General features: G+C 43.0%; 1 protein-coding gene across 1 annotated transcript in view; it reads left to right on the top strand.

Annotated features, from left to right (window-relative positions):
• The first annotated feature begins 1,303 nt into the window (after nt 1-1,303).
• Nucleotides 1,304-1,927, top strand: part of LGI2 (leucine-rich repeat LGI family, member 2) — an 18,271-nt gene continuing 17,647 nt past the window's right edge. The window contains exon 1 of the mRNA XM_009887670.1: nt 1,304-1,308. Within this exon, the coding sequence (XP_009885972.1) occupies nt 1,304-1,308 (5 nt within the window). The remainder of the gene's footprint in view (nt 1,309-1,927) is intronic.

Here is a 1,927-nt window from a genome sequence, read left to right as displayed (position 1 = left end):
ATTTTTGCCCCCCAGAGGGATTATGGATGGATGGAGATGATGAGACCTGGGTCTGCTCAGCATGAAGAATAGGTGTCTCAATGCTTTCTCCAACTACCTAACAGGAGGCTATGCTGGAGCTGTGCAGTCGACAGTGAGAGGCAGCAGCCACAGGTTGCAGCCTGGGACATTGTTACAAAAATTTCACAACTGGCCCGTGATGACCGAGGAGAGAGGCTTGGACACAAAGGATAAACTTACAAAAGTAATTCTTTTATTCATGCGCATGAGGTGTCCCATTCAAACTGGGGCACCCCAAAAGCGGTTTTACACATGGTTCTGACACCTTTCAAGCACTCAGATACAACACGATTTGATCAATCGCTACTTAACACACACAGGTTACTGTTTTGCAAAGCAACTATAATTCTATGGTGTCATCATCCACCTGCTTCTTTCTTGATCTAGATGACCCTGGAGTTGGTCTTGCTACAGTTACTTATTTGTGATGACAGATAATTGGAGGGTATCACAGAGGTGTTGGGGGGGCTAAGGATGCTGGCATCATCTCGGTAGTCCAGGGGTACCCTTTTTTTCTTCAGGTTGGGGGCAGTGAGCAAGGAGTCCTTGAGTCATGCTTATTGATTTATCATTTATGATTTAATTTTTGAATTTATTTATTATTTATTATCACCTCTCCTGCAAGAGCAGGCTGAGAGAGTTGAGGTTGTTCAGCCTGGAGAAGAGAAGGCTCTGGGGACACCTTATTAGAGCCTTTCAGTACTTAAAGTGGGCTTATAAGAAAGACGGGGAGAGACATTTTAGTGGGGCCTGTTGTGATAGGACAAGGGGTAATGGTTTTAAACTAAAAGAGGGGAGATTCAGAGTAGATACAGGGAAGAAATGTTTTATGCTGAGGGCTGTGTGACACTGGCACAGGTTGCCCAGAGAGGTGGTAGATGCCCCATCCCTGGAAACATTCAAGGTCAGGTTGGACGGGGCTCTGAGCAACCTGATCTAGTTGAAGATGTCCCTGCTCATTGCAGGGGGGTTGGACTAGGTGACCTTTAAAGGTCCCTTCCAACCCAAACTAGTCTACAATTTTAAGATTCCATTTAGGCATGTATTGTGGTTTAACCCCAGCTGGCAAGTAGGACCACGCAGCTGCTTGTGCAATTCTCCCTCTTCCCCCAGAAGGGCAGGGATAGGAGAGAGGAAAGGAAAAGAAAGGGAAAGGGAAAAAAAAAAGCGGAGGGTTGAAATAAAGGCAGTTTAATAGAAATAATAACAGAAAAAGAAAATAGCAATAATAACAATGGCAATGATGACGCAAGTCCCTCTCACCACCCTGTGAATCGGTACTTTCCCGCCCCAGCCAACCCCCATTTATACACTGGGCATGGTATATATTCTATGGCATGGGATATTCCATTGGCCGTTCCAACGTTCTGTCTATGCTCCTTCTCAGCTTCTATGGGGAGCTGAAAAGAGTCCTTGAAAAGCATAAACATCACTTAGCAAAACCTAAACCAGTATGCATTATTGACATTCCTTCCAGGGGACAACCACTAGAAAGAAAATTAACTCTTTCCTGCCTGAAACCAGGACAGCATGACTGTGCAGTATACAATGTTAGGAAAGAAAAAAAAAAAAAAAAAGAAAGAAAAAAGTATGTTAAGAAAGTTCATATTTAATTTCACACTATAAAGACGAATAGGGAATGAGATTTTCCTAACGGAATCTGGGCTAGCTAGGAGGAAAGCAACGTGCTAGAGATAGCACTCAAGCACAGGCTGCCCTGAGAAGTTGTAGCTGATTATTATTTTTTTTTTTTAATTTATTTTTAGTTGCCTTGAGAACTCATACCATTTCAGCTGATTTATTGGGGTTTGGTGGTTTTTTTGTTTCTTTTTTTTTTTTTTTTAAGAAAAACGGGGAACCCCCCCCT

This window comes from Charadrius vociferus, unplaced genomic scaffold (genome assembly GCF_000708025.1).
Source record: "Charadrius vociferus isolate BGI_N301 unplaced genomic scaffold, ASM70802v2 scaffold306, whole genome shotgun sequence".
NCBI classification, from domain to species: Eukaryota; Metazoa; Chordata; class Aves; order Charadriiformes; family Charadriidae; genus Charadrius; species Charadrius vociferus.
The sequence above is the reverse complement of the archived record's forward strand: the minus strand, read 5'-3'. Positions and strand labels throughout refer to the sequence as shown.